Raw genomic sequence first — 21075 nt, forward strand, 5'->3', positions numbered from 1 at the left:
TATAATTGTACATCTTCTAAATTTAAATTTGTGAAATGTTCTGTCAAAAGGCTTATTTGGGCACACTTAGCATTTTAAATCTGAGATCATTTCTTGGTTTCAGTTGGGTCTTATTGTTTTTTGTATGGTCACAAAGTAAGAACAGTGGAAATGACGTTCCAATTTATATTTTTAGTACAACCTCAAGTTGATCTTTTTTTCCCCAGAACAGCATAAACATTTTCAATTGTGACGTTTTTTTTGCAATGGCCCAAGGCAAAGTAATGACTAATTCATTGGTGAATATCCAATGACTAATTAAATGGTTTCTACACTGCTAAGGCTTTTGGAAAAAAAGGAACAGGTTAAGTCTTGTTCAACCTGGTATGTAATCAGATTCCACTTATAGTATATTTAAGGGTACCACATTTGAGATACACCACATACAGTCACTAAATTTTACTATTTAGTTACAGCTGCAACATAGGGCACTACCATTTACAGCTCATCCCTAACAACTGTTAAAATATCTCTGGATTTTTCTCTATCCCAAGTTCCCGCCTTTCAGTGGTTTCTAAAATATGTGGAGGATGTCGAGTGAAGCAGAAGGTTTTATTACTTGCTTGGTATTACAATCATTCTTAAATTATATATGTAGCCAATCCTTGCGATTGCATTGTTCCAGAGAAGAAGTGGTTAATTAAAGTTGGTTAATTTCAATTTGACTTTGAATCACAATGAATGGGCATCATTAAGTAGAATTATATCAAATAGGGAAGACAGAAATGGACAATTCCTCTGCTAATGCTCCTCTCCAGCTACTACCGACTGGTCCCACCTAACACTGTTAGCATAACCCTGTGTTCCTTTTATCTTTATGTTTATCCTCTTTCTATACCATTCACCACAACTACTCACTGGAATTGAGTTTCATATTCCCACCACTCCCTGGGTAAAGAAGTGATTTCTGAATTTTCTAGATTTTCTCATAATCATTTGGAATTGGCTAATGAATAGCTGGGATCATTTTCAGAGTAATTTTGAGGATTTCAACTTATAAATAGTGAAGTGATGGGGCCACGAATATTTGCAATATATATTAATGATTTGGATGAGGAAAACTTATGTACTGTAGAAAAGTTTGTGTATGACATAAAATAGGTCAGAAGGCAAGTAGTGAGAAAGACACAGAGACTGCAGAAGGATATAGACAGGTTATGTGAGTGGGCAAAAGCTTGACATTGGACTATAATATGGGCAAGTGGCTTTTTGGAGCAGTTTGTGGTGGAGTCCACTAGGGAACAGGCAATACTGGATTTAATGTTGTGCAACGAGGCAGACTTGATAATGATGCTTAAGGTGAAGGTCGTGGGCGGCACGGTGGCACAGTGGTTAGCACTGCTGCCTCACAGCGCCAGAGACCCGGGTTCAATTCCCGACTCAGGCGACTGACTGTGTGGAGTTTGCACATTCTCCCCGTGTCTGCGTGGGTTTCCTCCGGGTGCTCCGGTTTCCTCCCACAGTCCAAAAATGTGTAGGTTAGGTGAATTGGCCATGCTAAATTGCCCGTAGTGTTAGGTAAGGGGTAAATGTAGGGGTATGGGTGGGTTGCGCTTCGGTGTGGACTTGTTGGGCCGAAGGGCCTGTTTCCACACTGTAATGTAATCTAATCTAATCTAATCCGAACCCTTAGGAGGCAGTGATCATAATATGATTGAATTTACTCTGCAATTTGAGAGGGAGAACAAAGAATGAGCGGTAACGGTATTACAGCTGAATAAAGGCAACTACAGAGGCATAAGGGAGGAGCTGACCAGAATTGACTGGGAGAGGAGCCTAGCAGGCAAGACAGTGGAACAGCAATGGCAGGAGTGAATTACTCTGTGAGTAATTCAGGAGACACAGCAGAGATTCATCCCGAGGAAAAAGAAACATTGTACAGGGAGGATGAGGCAACCATGGCTGACTGGGGAAGTCAGGGATAGCAAAAAAGCAAAAGTGAAAACATATAATGTGGCGAAAGACAGTGGGAAGAATTGGAAAGACCAATAGAGGGCAACAAAAAAAGAAATAAGGAGGGAGAAGATGAAATATGAGGGTAAGCTAGCCAATAATATAAAGGAAGACAGTAAGAGTCTCTTTTAGATATATAAAGGAAAAAAAAAGAGGCAAAAATGAACGTTGGACCACTGGAAAATGATACTGGAGAGATAGTAATGGAGAACAAGGAAATGGCTAAGGAACTGAATAATTACTTTGCGTCAATCTTCACGGTGTAAGACACAAGTTTTATCCCAAAGATTGAAGAGAATGAAGGTGCAGATCTGAGTATGGTGGTCATCACCAAAGAGAAGGTGCTAGGAAAGCTGAGTGGCCTGAAGGTGGATAAATACTTGGACCAGGTGGACTACACCCCAGCGTTCTAAGGGAGATAGCTGAAGAGATAGTGGAGGCGTTAGTGGTGAGCTTTCAGGAATTGCTAGAATCAGTGAGGGTCCGAGAGGACTGGAAAATTGCTCATGTAACCCCCCTGATTAAGAGAAGAGTAAGACAAAAGGTGGGAAATTATAGGCAAATTAGCTTAACCTCAGTCGTTCGTAAGATTTTGGAGTCCATTGTGAAGGATGAGATTTCTGAATACTTGGAAGTGCATGGTAAAATAGGGTAAAGTCAGCATGGTTTCATCAAGGGACGGTCATGCCTGACAAATCTGATAGAATTCTTTGGTCTAACCTGCTTGTTATTTCCTCAAAGAAAGCCAATGGATGTTATCTATCTGGAATTCAAAAAGAATTTTAGCAAGGTGCCGTACAGGAGACTACTGAGTAAGATAAGGGCCCATGGTATCAGAGGCAAGGTGCTAGCATGGATAGACGCCTGGCTGTCTGGCAGGAAGCAGAGAGTGGGGATAAAAGTGTCTTTCTCAAGATGGCAGCTAATGACAAGTTCCACAAGGCTCAGTGTTGGGACCACAACTTTTCACTTTATACATTAACGATTTAGGTGAAGGAACTGAGGGCATTCTGGCTAAGTTTGCAGACTTTCCTCAGATATGTAGAGGAACAGGTAGCACTGGGGAGACTTCAGAAGGATTTGGACAAGTTAGAAGAGTGGGCAAAGAAGTGGCAGATGGAGTATGACATGGGAAAGTGTGACACCATGCACTTTGGTAGGAAGATTGGAAGCATGGACTGTCTTCTAAATGAGGACAAAAATCAGAAGTCTGAAGTGCAAAGAGGTTTGGGAATTCTATTTCAGGATTCTCTCAAGGTAAACTTGCAGGTTGAGTCAGTAGTTAGGAAGGCAAATGCAATGATGGTATTTATTTTGAGAAGGTTTGAATATGAAAGCAGGGATGTACTTCTGAGGATCTAGAAGGCCTTTGGTTAGACAACATTTGAAGTTTTATGCACAGTTTAGGGCCCCATGTCTCAAGAAGGATGTACTGGCCCTGGAGCGTATTTAGAGGAGGTGCATGACAATGGTCTCAGGAATGAAAAGCTTAACATATGAAGAACGAGGGTGTAGGTTTGCTAGCTGAGCTGTAGCTTTGATATCCAGACGTTTCATTACCTGGCTAGGTAACATCATCAGTGGCGACCTCCAAGTGAAGCGAAGCTGTTATCTCCTGCTTTCTATTTATATCTTTCTCCTGGATGGGGTTCCTGGGGTTTGTGGTGATGTCATTTCCTGTTGATTTTCTGAGGGGTTGATAGATGGCATCTAGATCTATGTGTTTGTTTATGGCATTGTGGTTGGAGTGCCAGGCCTCTAGGAATGCTCTGGCATGTCTTTGCTTAGCCTGTCCCAGGATAGATGTGTTGTCTCAGTCAAAATGGTGGGTTTTTTTCATCCGTGTGTAGGGATACGAGGGAGAGAAGGTCGTGTCTTTTTGTGGCTAGCTGGTGTTCATGTATCCTAGTGGCTAACTTTCTTACTGTTTGTCCTACGTAGCATCTGTGGCAGTCCTTGCATGGAATTTTATAGATGACGTTGGTTTTGTCCATGGGCTGTACTGGGTCTTTTAAGTTTGTTAGTTTTTGTTTGAGAGTGTTGGTGGGTTTATGTGCTACTAGGATTCCAAGGGGTCTCAGTAGTCTGGCTGTCATTTCTGAAACTTCTTTGATATATGGTGAGGTGGTTAGGGTTTCTGGCTGTGTTTTGTCTGCTTGTCGTGGTTTGTTCTTGAGGAATCTGCACACTGTGTTTTTTGAGTATCTGTTCTTCTTGAATACGTCATACAGGTGATTCTCCTCTGTTTTTCGAAGTTCGTCTGTGCTGCAGTGTGATGTGGCTCGTTGGAATAGTGTACTGATACAGCTTCGTTTGTGTGTGTTGAGATGGTTGCTGGTGTAGTTGATTATTTGGTCAGTGTTTGTCGGTTTTCTGTATATGCAGGTTTGTAGTTCTTCCAAATACTCGTGTATATATTTGACTATATTTGAGACTGAGATAGATAGGTTCTTGAGAATCAAGAGTTATAGGGAGAAAGTGGAAGAATGGGATTGAGAAACTTAACAGCCATGAATGAATGGCCTAATTTCTGCTCCTATGATCTTATGGTCATATGGAAATAGGAGTTATATATGCTGGCAGGAAAAATAGAGCAGCCGAATAGTATCTAAATGGAGAAAGTCCACAAAAAACGGCACAACCAACATTTGGGGGTCTTCATGCATAAATCATGAAAAGGTAATACACGTTCTGTGAGTAATACGAAAGGCAAATGTAATGTTAGCCTTTTATTTCAATGGGAATAGCGTAAAGTAGTATGGAAGTCTTTCTAAAACTGTGCAAGGAACCAGCTAGACGACATGTGGAATATTGTGAACAGTTTTGACCCTGTTATCTAATGAAAAAATATACTGGCATACGAGCCGGACCAGAGAAGGTTTGCTAGGTTGATTGTGGATATAGAAGGTTGTCTTATGAGGAAAGAAAGGCAACTCACCATTGCTTTCTCAAAGGCACTTAGGGGTGAGGAATAAATGCTGGCCTTGCCAGCAGCACCTTTTAGAAGGTCTCAAATGAAAGGCCATTTAGAAAGCTCCATGAATTCCGATTGCTGCCCTTGTCTACTTTCTCTCTCTCTCTCTCTCTCTTTCTCTCTCTCTCCCTCCCCCTCTTTCTCTCTCTCTCTCCCTCCCCCTTCTCTGTCTCTCTCTCTCTGCCTCTTGAAAGGATTCACTGCCACAGGTTCCAGAATGTTATTATCAGCATAGATTTAGATCCTAAGTCACACTATCACTGCCAGGCTGCAATGTTGTGGTAATTCACATGAGCTTATCATTTGGTTTTGTCCACACCTATCTGTGTTACGCAGAGATCATTCCCTCTGTGGCTCCCTCATTAGGTACACGCTCCCCACCAACCCATAAGCTCTACTTGGCATCTTCCCCTGACACCGGATAAGGTGCAAAACCAGCGCCCATATCTCCCCCTCACACCTCTGTCCAAGGCCGTAAAGCATCACTTCAACTCTGGTAGAGATTTTCCTGCACATCCTCCCACCTCATTTTTTGTGTCCGTTGCTCACAGTGTGGTATCCTCTGCATCAAAGCGACTAAGTGGAGTGATTCAGGGAACATCTCTGATCCACACGCACCAAACAACCCCGCCATCCCATGGCCAACCACTTCAACTTTCCCATATACTCCCCCAGGAAAATGTAAATCCTGGGCCACCTCCACCGCCAAATCAAAGCCACCCTGAAGGAAGAATGCTTTATCTTCCACCTTGGAACCCTCCAACCACACGGCATCAACACTGACTTCACCAGTTTCCATACTCCCCAACCCCTACCTCATCCCAGATCCAATCTTACAACTCGGCATGACCCTCTTGACCTGTCCTACCTGTTGATCTTCTTTCCCTCTTATCCATTCTACCCTCCCCACTGACCTATGACAATCACCTCCGACCTGCATCCTTCTATCACCTACCCTCCCCACCCCCACTCAGCTCCATATTTATTTCTCAGTCCCCTTCCCCCTGTTGATGAAAGGTTTATGCCTGAAACGTTGACACTCCAGCCCCTCGGGTACTACCTATCCTGCTTTTCCAGCGCCACACATTTTGACTCTGACTCTCCTGCATTTGCAGTCCTCACTTTCTCCTAAGGTAAACTACACTTCTGGAAAGTTTTAAGGAAACATATTTTACAAGGAAGGCAACTCTTATATAGGTAATCTACTTTAGTTCTAAATTACCTTAAGGTTATGTGGAAAGTATGCTTCAAATATGTTGTTTTGGTGAAGAAGTATTTGCATCACCTTTTGCACCTGGCATCTTGGTATGTAAGAGGTTGAGCATCATATTAACTGTTGCATAGAAGGCATGGGATTGAGGGTGATTTTGTGGTTTGGACCAGACATTGGCTGTCATTGATGGGAGATGTTCATCCTGGAGTTCAGTTACTCGTGGTATACCGCAAGGATCTGTTTTGGGGTCAGTGCTGTTTGTCAATTTTATAAATGACTTGGATGAGTGCATAGAAGGATGGGTGAGTAAATTTGCGGATGACAGTAAGATTGGTAGAGTTGTGGATAGTGCTGAAGGATATTTCAGGTTACAGAGGGACATAGAAACTGGGCTGAGAGGTGGCAAATGGAGTTTAATGTGAAAAAGTGTGAGGTGATTCACTTTGGAAGGAGTAACAGGAGTACTGAGTACTGAGCTAATGCTAAGATTCTTAATAGTGTAGATGAGCAGAGAGATCTTGGTGTCCATGTGCATAGATCCCTGAAAGCTGCTACCCAGGTTGATAGTGTTGTTAAGCAGGCTTATGGTGTGTTAGCTTTTATTGTTCGAGGGATTGAACAGCTGCAGCTGTACAAAACTTTGACAGCACTTGGCGTATTGCATGCAGTTCTGGTCACCACATTATAGGAAGGATGTGAAAGCTTTGGAAAAGGTTCAGAGGAGATTTACTAGGATATTGTCTGGTATGGAGGGAAGGTCTTATGAGGAAAGGCTGAGGGACTTGAGGCTGTTTCCATTGGAGAGAAGGTGGTGAGAGGTAACTTAATGGATGATCAGAGGATTAGATAGGATGGACAGTGAGACCCTTTTTCCTTGGATAGTGATGGCCAGCACGAGGGGACGTAGCTTTAAAATGAGAGGTGATAGATATAGGACAGGTGTCAGAGGTAGTTTCTTTACTCAGAACGTAGTAGGGAAGTGGAATGCCCTGCCAGCAACAGTAGTAGACTTGCCAACTTTAAGGGCATTTAAATGGTCTTTGGATAAACATATGAATAAAAATGGAATAGTTTGGTTAGATGGGCTTCAGATTGATTTCACAGGTCGACACAACATCGAGGGCCGAAGGGCCTGTAATGTGCTGTAATGTTCTATGTATTATAGCTGCCGCTAGGCACAGTTTCAGAGTTACAGGTTGCCTAACCAACAAGATGTAGTCTTCCATATAACCCATTCCGTGTTTTAATATGTGAACAATTTGCATGATTCAAGAATATTCAGAATGTGATCTATCTTATGGACTGATTAGTTATTGTTTAAAATTAAACTTCATGCTATAAATGAGAGACCTTTTTGAGATCATATTACTGATTTTGTTTCTATTTATAGTTCTGTTAATGTGAAACGACTAATTCAAGATAATTACTGCTCATCTATCTATGGATAACTCGACAATGTGACCTTTCTTAATTGTTTAAAATCTGAATGCTTTATTGCTGCAAGGTGAGTGAAGCAGGTGTTCACAGGCCACATGTTGGAGGGATTCATGGACGAAGTAATGATGGAGCCTACTCTCTGGTGCTAGCTGGTGGCTTTGAGGATGAAGTGGTATGTAGCTAAGACAAGAAACTATATGTAATTAATCGTGTAGCATTTGTTGAAAAGAATCCATGGGCATTGATGCACAACAATTATCTGAGTAGTTAAGAGAGTGTTCTCTGTCTCTTTGACATACTCTCTTCCACAACACACTCTCAAACCTCATTGCGTCACATACTCGGTCTCTCACATGTTGTTTCACAAGCACCCTCTCTCCCTTTCGTACTATGTCTCACCTGCATGTTGTTTATCGCACGTGCTCTCTGTAACGCACATTTTCTCAAATACTCTCTCTCACTCATGCACTCTCTCACAGATGCAGCTTTCGCTCACTTATTCACTGACACTCATTCATAGATTTTCACTCATTCATATTACACAGTCTGTCACTTAGATACGAATACTCTTTCTCTCAGACTCACCCTCCCTCATAGGTGTACTGTTCATCTCACTCAGCTGCTGTCTGTTCACAATTTCACTTAAATATCCCCACTTCTACTTGCACACTCTCATTCTCAGTCACACATATGTTTTTGCTCTCATTCTCAGACACACTACTGCTCTCTTAGTATGACCCCCAAATATTTATTGTGGAACGATTATGATTTTGTTTGAGAGACTGCGTACATGCATGCAAAGATCCTAATAATGTTGAAATGAGTGTTATCGATTCCATAAGACCATAGACCAGAAGACATAGGAGCAGAAATTAGGACATTTGACCCATTGAGTCTGCTCTGCCACTCAATTGTGACTGATAGGTTTTTCAACCCAATTTTCCCACTTTCTCCCTGTAACCTTTGATCCCCTTGGCAATGAAAAGCTTATCTATCTCTGTCTTAATTATACTCAAATGACCTGGCCTCCACAGCCTTCTGTGGCAATGAATTCCACAGATTCACCACTCTCTGGCTAAAGAGGTTTCTCCTTATCTCTGTTCTAAAGGACCTTCCCTTTACTCTAAGGCTCTGCCCTTGGGACCTCATCTCTTCTGCAAATGGAAACATCTTCCCAACGTCCACTCTGCCAAGGCCGTTCGGTATAAGTTTCAGTCAGATCACCCCTCATCCATCTAAACTCCATTGAGTATAGTCCCAGAGTCCTCAAACGTTTCTCACATGTTGAGCCTTTCATTCCTGGGATCATTCTCGTGAACCTCCTCTAAACCCACTCCAGGGCCTTCCTGAGGTATTGGGCCCAAAATTGCTCTCAATTCTCTAAATGTGTCTGACCAGAGCTTTAGAAAGCCTCAGAAGTACATCCTTTTATATTCTACTCCTCTCAAGATGAATGACAACATTGAATTTGCCTTCCTAACCAACGACTCATCCTGCAATTTTACCATAAGAGAAACCTGGACTAGGACTCCTCAGTCTCGCACTTCAGATTTTTGAATTTTCTCCTCATTTAGCAAATAGTCGTACCTGTATTCTTCCGACCAAAGTGCATGAACTCATACTTTCCTACGTTGTATTTCATCTGCTACTTCTTTGCCCTCTCTCCTCATCCATCTAAATCTTTCTGCAGCCTGTCTGCCTCCTCAATACTACCTGCCCCTCCACCTATCTTTGTATCATCTGCAAACTTACCCAGAATGCCCTCAGTCCCTTCATCTCGATCATTAATGTATGAAGTGAAAAGTTGTGGTCCCAACACTGACCCTTGTGGAACACCACTAGTCAACGACTTCCATCCTGACAGAAGACCCTTTTATCCCCACTCTGTGCTTTCTGCCAGACAGCCAAGCTTCTATCCATGCTAGCACCTTGTCTCTAACGTGATGAGCTCTTATCTCACTCAGTAGCCTCATGTGCAGCACCTTATCAAAGGTATCCTGGAAGTCCAGATGGTTAACATCCACTTGGCTCTCCTTTGTCTAATGCTCATTATCTCATCAAAGAATTCTAACACATTTGTCGGGTATGACTTCCCTTTGATGAAACCACGCTGACTTTGGCCTATTTTACCATGCACTTCAAAGTATTCAAAATCTCATCCTTCACAATAGATTCTAAATCTTATTAACGACTGACTTAGGCTAATTAGCCTATAATTTCCCGTCTTTTGCCTTATTCCCTTCTTAAATGCAGGATCACCGTAGCAATTTCCCAATCCTCTGGGATCCTTCCTGACTCCAGTGATTTCCTGATAGATCACTACTAAAGCCTCCTCTATCTCTTCAGCTATCTCCTTCAGATCCTCTGGGGTGTAAACCATCTGGTCCAGGTGTTTTATCCGTTTTCAGACCTTTCAGTTTTCTAGCACCTTCTCCTTGGTGATGGCCTTCTCTGCACCCTGACTTTCTTGAAGTTTTGGGATATTACTCATGTCTTCCACTGTGAAGGCTGATGCAAAGTACTTATTCAGTTCCTCATCCATTTCTTTGTTTCACTTAACTACTTCTCCAGCATCATTTTCCAGCAGCCCAATATCTACTTTTGCCTCTCTTTTGTCCTTTTATATATCTAAAGAAACTCTTGCAATCTTTTCTAATATTACTGGCTAGCTCACGCTCATATTTAATCTTCTCCCTTCTTATTTCTTGCTTTGTTGTCCTCTGTTGGTCTTTGTAGGCTTCCTACTCCTCTGGTTTCCTGCTGTCCTTCACCACATTATATGTTTTCACTTTTGCTTTTATGCTGTGCCGAGTGTGCTTTTTCCTTGGGGTGAATTTTTGCTGTGTCTCCTGAATTACTCCCAGAAATCCCTTCCATTGCTGTTCCACTGTCTTTCCTGCTAGGCTCCTCTCCCAGTCAATTCTGGTCTGATTTCACCTTCTCCTTCTCAAATTACAGAGTAAATTCTATCATACCATAGTCACTACCTCCTAAGGGTTCCTTCACCTTAAGCTCCCTTATCAAGTCTGCCTCATTGCACAACACCAAATCCAGAATTGCCTGTACATTAGTGAGCTCTACCGCAAGCTGCTCCAAAAAGCTATTTCATAGTCCACAGTTTCACTTTCTTGTGATCCATTACCAACCTGCTTTTCCCAGTCAACCTGCAAATTGAAATCTCCCATGATCACTGTAACCTTACCTTTCTTACACACCTCCTCTATCTCGGTGTATCTTGTGCCCCAAATCCTGACTACTGTTTGGAGGCCTCTACCCACACAGATTCTACATCACCTGACCCTACTTTGTTTATTGCTATTGGTTTAAGTTCATTTCTTACTAACAAGGCAACCCCACCTGCTTGTCTTTTTGATGTATATCCTTGGATAATTAGCTCCCAGTCCTGATCCCTTTACAGCCATGTCTCTGTGATGCCCACCACCTCATTCCTGCCATTTGCAATCTGTGCCACAAGCTCATTTAGCTTATTTTATATACTGCGTACATTCAGATACAACACCTTCAGTCCTGTATTGACCATCCCTCCTCTCATTGTCATTCATTTATCCAGTGTGTTTGAAGTTTGTTCCTAACCCTTTCCAAGCACACTGTCATATATTGTGTGATGGAGACTTTAATAATCTCTCCTGAGTTCTCCTTTCTTTTCATATTTTTGATATTATTTCACGCAGCTGAAGCCACCCCCAACAGAAGTTAAGCCACGGCTTTGCTTTCCATTGGTCATTATACTTCTTGGAGTATCTCTCTCCCAACCCCCCCCCCTTCCCAACTTCCCAGTTGAAAGTCCTGCTGACCACCCTATTTACCATTATCAACCTAAATCTCTTCCTTCCTACAATGTCAAATAGTAATTGCTAACTCAGCTGTAATTTGACAACCATGTTGAATTAAACTGAATACTAAGTGGAGCTGTTATAGCTGATGAGTTATTTTAAACTTAACAGGATAGAGGTAATGAATTCACATACACTGGAAGTGGTGGTCGCGATCTTTCTGGAAACAAACGAATTGGAGAACAGTCCTATGATCAGACTCTTACCAACATGAACAGGTAAGTATGCAGTAAACTTGGTGATTTCTGTGTTGGTGTTTTCTTCTCCCTTTTAATGACATATTTCAGAACTGCCTGTTATGAGACATATTTAATAGAAATACTGCCAAAATGCTTAAAAAAAAGCTAGTGTTTACACTTACATGAAAATAACTTTAAAAGAACTAAGAAACCTAACATTTGTGGTCCAATTCACTTCCTTATCCTTTCCCAAATAGCTGTATGGTCAATTAATTATTTTTTTAAATTAAGAGACTTTTGTTATGTAAACAACCACAGCACCAATATGTACTAAGCAAGGTTTTGCAAAAGAGTAGACAGCTGTGTACCTAGTTCATCTGTTTTTGTAGTTGGCTGAGGAATAAATAACTTTTTCAGGACAGCAAGGAAATGCCTTATAGCACCTAAGGAGGCCAACATCCAGCGTATTGTTTTATCTAAGAAAGAAACTTCAACACACAACCGCTGACTCATAGGGAAGTGTATCACTCCTGAGCCAAGGTGACACTTGGTTCTTTAACTATTAACTGGGATTCTGTGTTAGAAATAAAGAATTCCTTTTGTAAAAGGAGAAACAAATGAAGTTTTTTTTAAGGAGAATATACTATTTCCAAGTCAGCAAGTGCTTGTGAAAGATTCTGTGTGATGGATCATTGACATCCTTGAGACGGTAATGTGATCTGCACGTAAATATAATTGTGCCTGTTCATTTGCAGAAGCCTTTGACTCACCACTGAGCAAGAGACTTTAAGCTACGACGAATTAGAGAACAATATTGCTAATTAATTGATTGTCTGAATAATTGAACATGTCGGAAATCAGCTGACATTTCTGATTAGGCGTTTGAGTAGTGGGGTCCTTAAGGAGCAATATTTTGAATTATTTGCTTGAAGGTACAATCCAGTTTTCTTAATTATAAGGTGCCTAATTTAAATTAAGTAATTCAATTTTTATCACAAAGTTTCCATTTGCTTGTTATTTATGTTACACAATTCAAATTATTGAATAAGCAAAAGGACTACTAAAATCAATTTTGAATTAGGTTAGAAGGTTACACTGTATTGTCTTCAAGTAGCAATATTGCTGTAATATGCTGGGGCACCCAAGTCTTTTGAATCAACCTCGTTTGCATTCTCTAGAAAGCAAATAAAATAGCATTCATCTACTTTAAAGTTGAAGTTGTGCCTTTGTTGTCTGGCTACAGGATGTTCCCTGTGAGTAGATATTCAGCTACGGGATATTCCTTGCCAGTAGATAATGTATTTGCATATCATTGCTCAGGAGTCCATGTCACTCAGCACTTTGTGGTGCTCTGTTCCTGTTGTGGTGATGTTCTGTAATGTAACAAGTATGCAATAATAGCTTGAATTGACAATAACATTTGTAAGGAACAGTCTACAAAGGGGCACATATTGAGTGGGCAATAATTGGGTGCATGGAGTATAAAGTGGGAAAGTATGAATTAGTCCAGTTTGGCAAGAAAATTTATAAAAATGGAGAAAGAATGCTGAATACTACAGTACAAAGGGATCCAGGTGCCCTGATACAAGATTCACAAACGTTTGGAGGCGAGGGTCGGAGGGGAGGTACTAGAGGAAGAGACAGTAAAGTGGAGTTGAGATCGCAGTCAGATCAACCAAGATCCCATTGAGTACTGGAGCGGGTTTGAAGGGCCAAAGAATCTACTCTGGCATGGATTCACTGGGCCGAATGGCCTGCTTCTGCACTGTAGAGATTCTCCTCCTCCTTAGGCCAGTGTTTCTATGCTAATATGACAACATGGCACTTCACAAATGTCATCAAACAAAATTCGACACCAAGTCACTTAAGGAGCTAACAGGAAAGATGACCAAAAGCTTAGTCAAGGAGCTGGATTTTAGATAGCTGCTTATGGGAAAAGAGAAGAATAAAGGGCAGGAAGCGGGATTCCAGAGTTTTAGAACCTAAGCAGCTACAGGCAAGCCGCCAGTGGTGGTGTGATTAAAATCAGGGATATTTAGAACTGGAAGAGCATTGAGATCTCGAGGCTTCTAAATTGAATGGGATTACAAAAATAGATTGTTATAAAGGGCCATAAGTTTGCAGATGGGAAATTGCATGGGGGGAAACAGAAGTCATTTTGAAGTAAAGGGTAATATGCAAAGAGATTTACACAGACCAAGGAACTGACATGGTGGAATTCCTGTAGACTGCCATTGTTTCTTATTTTTGCATATCTTAGAACATACAAAATTAAAAAGTACAGCACAGTAAAGACCCTTCGGCCCACAATGTTGTGCTGAGGATTAATCCTACTCCAAAATAAAATAACCTAAGCTATGCTCCTCTCAATTCATTGCTATTCATGTGCATGTCCAGCAGTCGCTTAAATGCCCCAATGACTCTGCTTCCACCACTACTGCTGGCAACGTATTCAATGCGCTCACAACTCTGTGTAAAGGGGTAGGGTATGTTTTGGTGCCGTCCTTTTGGCGCCAATCATTTGGCCTTGCAGTTTTTGGCTCTAAACTGTTTTGGCGCCCATTACTTTGGCGCTGAGTTGTTTTGACGCCAATTCAGAATTTAAAAAAAGTCTTGTTTGGTTAAAGAAAAGAGGATGACTAATGACCCGATATAATTTTCTCAACTAGCAAGATTTGATAGTCAAAGCTGTAATGACCCGCTGTAGATTCAAATCTCGTTTTGTAATTATTTTCTCATTTAACAATTGTTAATAGTCATCTACTGCCTTGATGAAACTTAAGCCCTTCTGTCTTCACATTGGAAAGCTATAATACAATTTTCTTTCTATTTTCTTGTAGAGCCCATACCAGAAATGGCTGAAAACATTCTAAGCAAGAGAGACAAACCAAAATTTTCACACGATGGTTATCTATATGTGATAAATGTAGCAAAATGTAGAAATTCATTTTTATAATGAATAGGTTAAAAATAATGAATAAAAAAGAATTATATTTATTCCTTACAATGCAATAAAAACGAATTTCTTACGGGCTCTACAAGACTTTTTTTATTCTGAATTGGTGCCAAAACAGCTCAGCGCCAAAGTAATGAGCGCCAAAACAGTGGGGCCAAATGATCGGCATCAAAAGGGCGGCGCCAAATAGTTCTATTCGGTGTAAAGAACCTACCTCTGATGTCTCCTCTATACCTTCCTCCTAACATCTTAAAACTATGACCCCTCATAGCAGTCAATCCTGCCCTGGGGAAAAGTCTCTGGCTATTGACTCTATCCATGCCTGTCATTACCTTGTATACCTCGATAAGGTCACACCTCCTCCTCCTTCTCTCCAGAAAGAAAAGTCCGAGCTCAGTCAACCTCTCCTTGTAAGGCAAGCCCTCCAGGTTAGGTAGCATCCTGGCAAACCTCCTTTGCAGCCTCTCCAACGCCTCCACATCTCCTCTATAATAGGGTGACCAGAATTGGACACAATATTTCATTTATTCCAAAATAAATTTTTGTATTTAATAAATGAAATGGCAGTAAAGGTCTTGAAGAGAAGTTTGTTTTTGTTTTCAATTTGTTCTCAGGATGTGGGTGAGACTGTCAGTCATATTTGTTAATCCCTAGTTAAAAACAGAACAAAATAGAAACGTTATGGCCTCCTCAAACTATCGCACCATTCTGTAAAATTAGAGCCAAATGTCTTTAACTCCATTCTCCTCTTCTGTCATTGTACATTCGTTGATACCCTTGGTTGACCTCATGCTTAAATATACCTCTTCCAGGAAGTAAGTTTCAAAGTGTGACAGTCCATTTAAGGAAAGAAATGTTGTTCCCCTCAGTTTAAAATGGTTGACTTTTTATCCTATCACTTTGATCTTTTGCTCTAGCCTCCTCAGCCAGTGGAAACAATCTCTCCTGTATCTAGCCTGTCAAACCCTCTAAGAATTTATAAAATGCAGAGAATATACACCACTCTGGATTATTCTTCTTCCTCTTAGAACAGCGCTCCTGTCCTGGGAATCGATCTAATTATCAAGGGCACTTCTCTACGTTAGTTGGCTTGCCAAGTTACTTCAAAGAGTACTGAGAATCTAGAGATGCATGAAACTAAACTCCTGTAGTCATGGGCTGTTACTTTCTTTCTGGGGATGTTTGGAATCTCACAACAATTCATCATCTTTTTTTTTTGAGGGCTTGTGAGATCTATTACAGTTAGGTAGGCTTGAATTTGAACTCTAGCTCTGGATTGATGACCCAGTAGCATAATCATAGGCTTCTATACCTTTAATGCTTTTGTGTTCAATATTGTGGAAAGCACATAATTAGTTTGTGGGTAGGTTGGGGGTGACAGGGAATGCTAAATATGAGTGGTGCGGAGTTCTTTTTAAAAGGCACAGATGCTGTTACAATGCTGTAACAATGAACCAGCATACTTCAAACTGATGTACGACCATTACCACTTCATGTATCCATGGGTTTGACTTTCTCATGGGGTCATTCTGAGTAGGAACATACAGACTGTGAGCCTTTTTCAGTGGCATGCTCTTCTGGAATATTTACAACCTTCAGAGAATGCATGTAGCTTTAACAGAAGACTGTAATTTGTTTTTTGAGTGTTTCTCAATCAAATAATTGCAGGTACTGTGAAAATTAGACTGTGGTGCACTGAAAAATGAACTGTTGGTGTAGCAATAGATCAGAAACTACTGACTAATGCCATCTGTTACATGTCATCAAAGATTTGATGCATTTCTGGTTGAAGGATTGTAAGTAGAGATTCATACTGGTACAGCTTACTCCACTGGTCAAGATCAGAATTTTGGGGGATTTTAATAGTAACTTGCAGAAGGCCATAGTGAAATATTATTTTTTTGTTATCACATCCCAGCTTGGTCTGCTGAATAGATTTTGTTTCAGGCAGCGGTTTCCTGTGCTTTATTTCAGGGCATTAGCTCTTAATTGTGACGCCGTGCTCAATGACGAGGTTGGTGCCGAAGCCAAAGATTGGAAAGCTGGGAAATCCGTCCGGGTTGTCAGGAGTTCAAAAGGTCGGAAAGTCAGCAAATATGCACCGGAGGAAGGCAACAGATATGATGGCATTTACAAGGTGCTTGTTGATTGGCGCTCACACATTCACGATCCAATCCCAGCACAGATGTGATTGCATTGCATTGCCAAATAGCCAGTTAACTCCGCAGCACTGAGTCATTCCAGTTTGAACTCTACGATTTAGTCTCCAACATCCCTTACTTTTCCTGTTTGTGTTCCTTCAGTAAAGTTTTCATCCCTGCCACAGCCTCACAACTCATAAAGGTAATACATTGCATCCTGCGTGACCCTGATAATGGTCCCTTCTCAAACTCATTGTGACCTTTGACACAGTTAACCACACCATGCCCCAACACCCCTGCGCAATCTTCTGGCTATTTCCAATTTTAGTCATAACCAGAGACCCATCTACAGTAATTTCTGTTCGTGCTTATAGAATCGTAGAATCCCTAGAGTGTGGAAGCAGGCCAATTGGGTCTGCCCCAATCCTCCAAAAAGTATCCCACCCAACCCTAGCCCCCCCCATCCTCTTCCCTATAACCCCACATATTACCCTGGCCAATCTACCCACTGTACACTATGGAAAATTTACCGTGGCCAATCCACCTAACCTGCACATCCTTGGACCATGGGAGGAAACTGGAGCACCTGGAGAAAACCTATTCAGACTCTCGGACAGATCAACCATGATCGCGAATAGCTGAGGAAACTTGAGGAGCTGCGAGGCCCATTCCTGCTCCCATGTCCTGTATCCTTACTTGCACTAAATCTCATTCGCCCATTACCCATGTGCTTCTGATCTGCATTAGCTCTCAGTCAAGCAATGCCTCAGTTTTAAAACTCTCAACCTTGTTTTCAAAGCACTTTGCCATTCCCTATCTCAGTAATCTCCTGCCACCTGACAGTTCTCTAATATCTGCATTCCTCCAATTCTGGCCCCTTCTGAGTTTTAATTACTCTACCAATAGTTGCTGTGCTTTCAACTGTAGTGCTCTCAAATTCTATCCATAAATCTCCTTCACCTCAGTTCCTCATTTTCCACCTTCAGGACTTTCTCCCTTTCTTTTGGGCCATCTACCCTGACAGTTTCTTGACAGAATTTGTCCAGTAATGCATGTACAAAGTGCCTTGTCCTGTTTCACAATGTAAAAGGGGCTACATGAATGCAGTTTCCCATTGCCTTGCCAGGCTGTCAACATTGTACACAGCAGACATGTAATTGACCTTAGTTTTCAAACATTTCCTTCCCTTGATTTAATGATTTCAACTGTTGCGATATACAAATGTGAAAAAACATCCACACATCTATTAAATGTTCAGCCAAATGTCAATATTGATACACACTGCCAGAAGTAGTCTATTTCCATAGTCTATGGGTGGCACAGTGGCTCAGTGGTTAGCACTGCAGCTTCACAGTGGCAGGATCCTGGGTTTGATTCCACCTGTCTGTGTGGAGTTTGCACATTTTCCTCATGCCTGCATTTCTTCCAGGTGTTCTGGGTTTCTCCCAGTCCAAAGGTGCAGTCTAGGTGGATTAACCATGGGAAATGCAGGGTTACAGGGATTGGGTAAAGGGGTGGGTCAGGGTAGGATGCTTTTTGGAGGGACAGTCTGAACTTGAAGCAGGCCATTTGGTCTATCCACAATGTTGGGACTCTTTATGATTCTAATTCTTTATGGATATGTTGAAGAATACTGCTGGTATCAGTTGCAGTTATCTGTGGTCATTCTCCTCTCCCCTTCATCGCTGTCTTTCTCCAAAGCATTGAAATATCCCTTATAATCCTGCCAATAAGGATTATAAAAACTTCTGAGTTGGATGAGGCTGACTCACTCGCTGACTTTGCCTCCTTTAACTGGTCCCTAATTGTCGCTTCCAGCAGTGATGTATCACCATTGGGAATTCACCACCTCTTGGGAGGAAGTTATGGAGTCTCTGAACACCATTTGTCATTGCTTCAGGAGTGAAACCTGAGGAATGATGTTCTGCCCACATGGTAAAAACTGTTTAAAAAGTGGGGAGAGATAATCTGAATAATTAAAGACCAGTTTGCTAAACTTTGGCTATGGGCAAATGATTGGAAGCAGTTCAAAGAACGATATCAACAATCATTTCAAAGCTGTAGATTAATCAGGGAAAAGTCAACATAAATTTGTTAAGGGAAAGTCATGCCTGACTCGATTAACTGAATACTTTGAGGCATGACAGCAGTGCAGTGGGTGTTGTCAACATGGATTTTAGAAAAGTTTTGATGGTGTTCTACATGATCGATTGGTCAAAGTCCTTCAGTTCCCAGGAGATTGGCAGATTCAATGCAAAATTGGCTCAGCAGTCAGAAGCAAAGATTGGCAGGTGTGTTTGCAATTGGAAAATTGTTTCCATTGGGATTCCACAGAGCAAAGTACTGAGGCAAAAACAGAAAGTGCTGGAGAAATTCAGATTCGGCAGCTCTGTGAATTGAAAAGCATTTCAAATCCAGTGGCCTCCAGCAGCTAGGATATAGTAGTAGTTTTGCTTACGATGGGGGGTGGCTGGGGTGGAGAGGTGGGGGAAAAGAGTGAGATGAACATATGGAGATAGCGCCCAAACAGAAGGAGGGAAGAAAAGAAGCAGACAAAGCAGTTGATGATAATAAGCTGAGGAAGAAGTGAATGCTGAATAAGTGACAATGAGAACTGTGAATAGTTGAAAATATGTTGGCTGTGCTGGGAACAATCCAAACAGAACAGGACTTGGTGATGTGGGGTAGATAATGAACGAATTTCATCCTCCGTTCTTTTTCATTTAAAAAGTTCATTAAGAGTGGTGCCTTGCTGCCCTGTATCTCTGGATGTGGTGCTGCAAAATGATGTGAGACACTTCACAATCGGCATGGACAGGATGGGCAGAATAGTCTCCTGTGTTGTTAACTGTGAACTTCCTTGATCTACAATGTGCCCCTCTGGGGCAACGCATTGATGCAGCACTTCTGTTTCCTCTACAGTTGTTTGTGCTCACTATGTACAATTAACAGGCCGAAACATACCTTGATAGTAATGACAAACATGACAAGCCAGTTTTCATTCGTATCTTTTTAAAAATGTGCAATTAAGTTAACTAGCCAAGTTGTAGCCTGTTGAGTCAAAAGGCTTGCTTTTTTTCAAAGCAGCTGTTGGATGAATAGTTGAGTTTCTTGCCACTACTTTGGTGGACGATATGATGAGGAATTACTGAAATGTTTGAAACAAGAAAATGTAGAGATTGTACCAAGAATGCAATGTACTAATCAGACTATCGTCCTAACCTAGGTGGTGAAATACTGGCCTGAAATTGGAAAGTCAGGTTTCTTGGTCTGGCGCTATCTGTTGCGACGTGATGACGTAGAACCTGCTCCTTGGACTCCAGAAGGAAAGGACAGGACAAAGAAGTTAGGCTTGAAAATGCAGGTTGGGGCTTTGTGTGTTCTGTTTTAATTGCTGTAGACTGTTACTAATAAAAAGATTCAGCCATTATTTTAATTCTGTGTAATTTTCTGTGACAGTATCCTGAAGGATACCTGGAAGCCATGGCAAATAAAGAGAAAAAGGGCAAGAAACAGGAGCGGACCTCGATCGTGAACAATTGTAGAAGAACAACACAAAAGAGGCGACAGGAAAATGGTATGTTCTGCAGTCATTGAGCTTCATGATCCTAGGGCAAACTGTAAACATCACATTTGTTCTTTAGGGATTGACCGACAGGTTCAGACAGTACGTTTGGATCGGCTCAGGCTTGGCGGGCCAAAGGGCCTGTCCCTGGGCTGTAAATTTTCTTTGTTCTTCTTTGTTCTTTATCACACAGGCTTTCACTATGATGGTCATGTGGGTCAGGTTTTAATAAAACATTTGTCGGATTTGAAATCCTGTGCAGCGATAAACAAACTGGGACAACGTTGTCTCTCTTTTTAAAACTAATCTGTCATTAAGTGGAGATCTTGGAGGAAGGGGGAAAGCGTTTCTTCATGGCACTACAGAGACTACACAAAGCTTTTGACAAAAGCCAGTACTGCGCGGGGAGTGTGAGGGGATGCTTCCTCATCATAGGAATGCTGAAGATGGGAAGGAGTTGACGTTTTACAAAGAACTTAGTCTCATTGTTTTTGTTGTGTGATATAGCCAGCGCTGGCACAGTGACTATGCCACCACCTCCAAAGACCGCAAAGCCTTCTCAGGATGATGCAGAGGGAGAAACTTACCAGCTCACACCACAGCAGCAATGGCTGATCAGAGAGGACTGCTTGAATAAGAAACTTTGGGATGAGGCACTTGCCTCTCTTATGGAAGGCCCGGTACGTTTCCAAGACAGGATTTACCCAAAAATATATGTCTGTCTTCGAATGTTACGCTGTTAGTTCACAACTACTGTTTTTGTT

At 41.6% G+C, this 21075-nt stretch overlaps 1 protein-coding gene across 1 annotated transcript in view; it reads left to right on the forward strand.

The window, feature by feature from the left end:
• Positions 1-21075, forward strand: part of uhrf2 (ubiquitin like with PHD and ring finger domains 2) — a 180428-nt gene that overhangs the window by 145474 nt on the left and 13879 nt on the right. Inside the window, exons 9-14 of the mRNA XM_043715167.2 lie at positions 7684-7788; positions 11582-11688; positions 16580-16742; positions 19973-20110; positions 20206-20323; positions 20819-20991. Of these exons, the coding sequence (XP_043571102.1) occupies positions 7684-7788; positions 11582-11688; positions 16580-16742; positions 19973-20110; positions 20206-20323; positions 20819-20991 (804 nt within the window). The remainder of the gene's footprint in view (positions 1-7683; positions 7789-11581; positions 11689-16579; positions 16743-19972; positions 20111-20205; positions 20324-20818; positions 20992-21075) is intronic.

This window comes from Chiloscyllium plagiosum, unplaced genomic scaffold (assembly GCF_037043375.1).
Source record: "Chiloscyllium plagiosum isolate Xiang-an unplaced genomic scaffold, Cpla_swu_hap1 HiC_scaffold_2, whole genome shotgun sequence".
Taxonomy (NCBI): Eukaryota; Metazoa; Chordata; class Chondrichthyes; order Orectolobiformes; family Hemiscylliidae; genus Chiloscyllium; species Chiloscyllium plagiosum.